This window comes from Stereum hirsutum, assembly GCF_000264905.1.
Source record: "Stereum hirsutum FP-91666 SS1 unplaced genomic scaffold STEHIscaffold_153, whole genome shotgun sequence".
Taxonomy (NCBI): Eukaryota; Fungi; Basidiomycota; class Agaricomycetes; order Russulales; family Stereaceae; genus Stereum; species Stereum hirsutum.
The window spans coordinates 1-2075 of NW_006763283.1; the positions used below are offsets into that span (position 1 = coordinate 1).

General features: G+C 47.6%; 1 protein-coding gene across 1 annotated transcript; it reads left to right on the plus strand.

Moving 5' to 3' along the window:
- Positions 1-28: 28 nt before the first annotated feature.
- STEHIDRAFT_164191 (uncharacterized protein) lies at positions 29-439 on the plus strand (the record flags this gene model as incomplete). The annotated part of the gene is made up of 3 exons (XM_007311912.1): positions 29-163; positions 226-275; positions 346-439. Coding segments are annotated over 3 exons (279 nt in total), but the record flags the coding sequence as incomplete, so codon positions are not given.
- Positions 440-2075: the final 1636 nt, after the last annotated feature.

Consider the following 2075-nt stretch of genomic DNA (forward strand, 5'->3'; position numbering starts at 1 on the left):
CCGGAACGCCGCGTCTAGACGAACCGAGCCAGAACCCCGGATCCAGAACCCCCGAAGCCCCTCGCTGATCGCCCAAGCCGACGGCGCCGAACGACTCGATCGTTCCTCGCTTCACGAAACCGACGCCGCCCTTAAGCCTAGCTTAAGCCCGGTCGTAACAGATGTAAGCTGCTCGTATTATGAGGCCATATGGTAGATGGAACTCATAATGAGTATTCTCTGTAGATACAACACCACACAACTGTCAAAACTTCCGCATCTACTCGCAAGATTTGGTACGTTTAATAAAACCTCTGAGGGTCATATTCTCAAAAACTCATGATATAACTACTCTAGTGTTTCCAGGACACATATCACCCCTGACATTCATAGCAGGAGTCATGCTTGGCACGCGTCGCCACTCGAGAACGCCACAACTCACGCCAGACATCATCGGTGAGCGCGTGGGGCCGCGTTCTCGACGACTCCCGCATCGCTATCTGGGCCAACGTCTTTTTCTCTGACGTTCAACTGTAATACTGTAGGTACAATACAGATGAACAGGTTGGAGAATCTTGACTATAAGGGTCTAATATTTATACTAATACAAGTCCGTGAGAAATGCCACATCATCAAGGTCCACCACATCAGCCTAAAAGTTTGTATGCCCCACCGAGCCAGAGTCAAGCCGAGCCAAGACAGTACGTGTCAGAAAGCAATAATGCATCCGCAGTCTGTCCTACATGTTCAGAAAGATATTGCACATGTCCGTGGTAAGTATACGTGTCCACAAGAGAAGAAGACATGTTTGTAGAAATGTTTAAAGGGATTTTAGCGAGAAGGGATCAAGCCGGACTCCGGGAGTGCGCCCTCTAGCTAGGAACGTGATAAAGGAGAGGAAAAGAAAAAGATATACGAGATAGCAGAGAAGAAAAAGTGTCCATAACACTTAGTTTATCTCCATGCCCACCAGGCTCTTCAGGATATACTTGTTTTCTTGGCTCTCTCTAATGTTCAGCTCACCCCGCCAAACTCAAGTGAAGACTAGACTTTCAGTTGTTGAACTCTTAATCACACTTAAGCCATGCTCTCAATATTGGATTCATCCTTTGGATACCACCTTCGTAGTCTGAACTAACATAGTGTCTAGGGTTTTACGTTTGGCCTTAGCCACCCATCGAGGTAATGCAAGCCTAAGAGTCCGACAGTGGTCGCGACATTGGCCTTTTAATGGAGTTTTGAATGTACAGGGACAATTGATGATAGCACCACAGCTTATCAAGCAAGTCTGTCAGTCAGATTGGTGACCCAAGCTCTGCCTCCCTGTGTTGCGGGCCACAGAACACTCATTCCCCTTGCTCACATTCGTAATCATCAGCATTGTGGTTTTTCTTGATACATTTCATTTTACCATTAAGGAGGTACTATCCCCCTCATTTAGGACTCATGGAATATTTTGTTTACTTTACGATATGGGATCGTTTGGCGTTTCCATCTCCTGGACAATATCTTTGACATTTACTGCCACTTTTTGTACCTATACATGTGGACTTGTCTATAGCTTGCTGTCGCGACCACTGCGGACTTCTAAGCTGTATTGCTTAGATGAGCGGCTAAGGCCGAACGTAAAAACCCTAGACGCTGGGTTACGTGAGATCGGACTACGTTGGTAGTATCCGACAGGTGGTTCCTAGGTCAAGATCGCAGCTGGTGGTGTGATCAAGAGGTGGGCGACCGGAAGTCTAGTCTGCACTCGAGTTTGGCGGGGTGTGCCGAACGATGGAGAGAGAACCAAGATAATGAGTATATTCCAAGGAGCCTTGTGGGCATGGAGATAGACCGAGTAGGTGTAGTCGAAGTTGGAGTTGGTAACCGTACCAAGTGCAACAGTGGGCTGGTAGACAAGTGTCTTTGTACCGGGTGACTAAGAGGAGGATCAGGTTAAGGGAAAGTGAAGGTGGAAGTACCAAAAGTATATATACGTAGAAGGGGAAAGGACGCGTAAGCGTGGGAAAGGAGACGCGTAAGCGTGGGAACAAAGTATCGGTAAGCAAGGGAAAGGGATCAGTAAGCCAAGGAGAGGANACGTCAGCGCA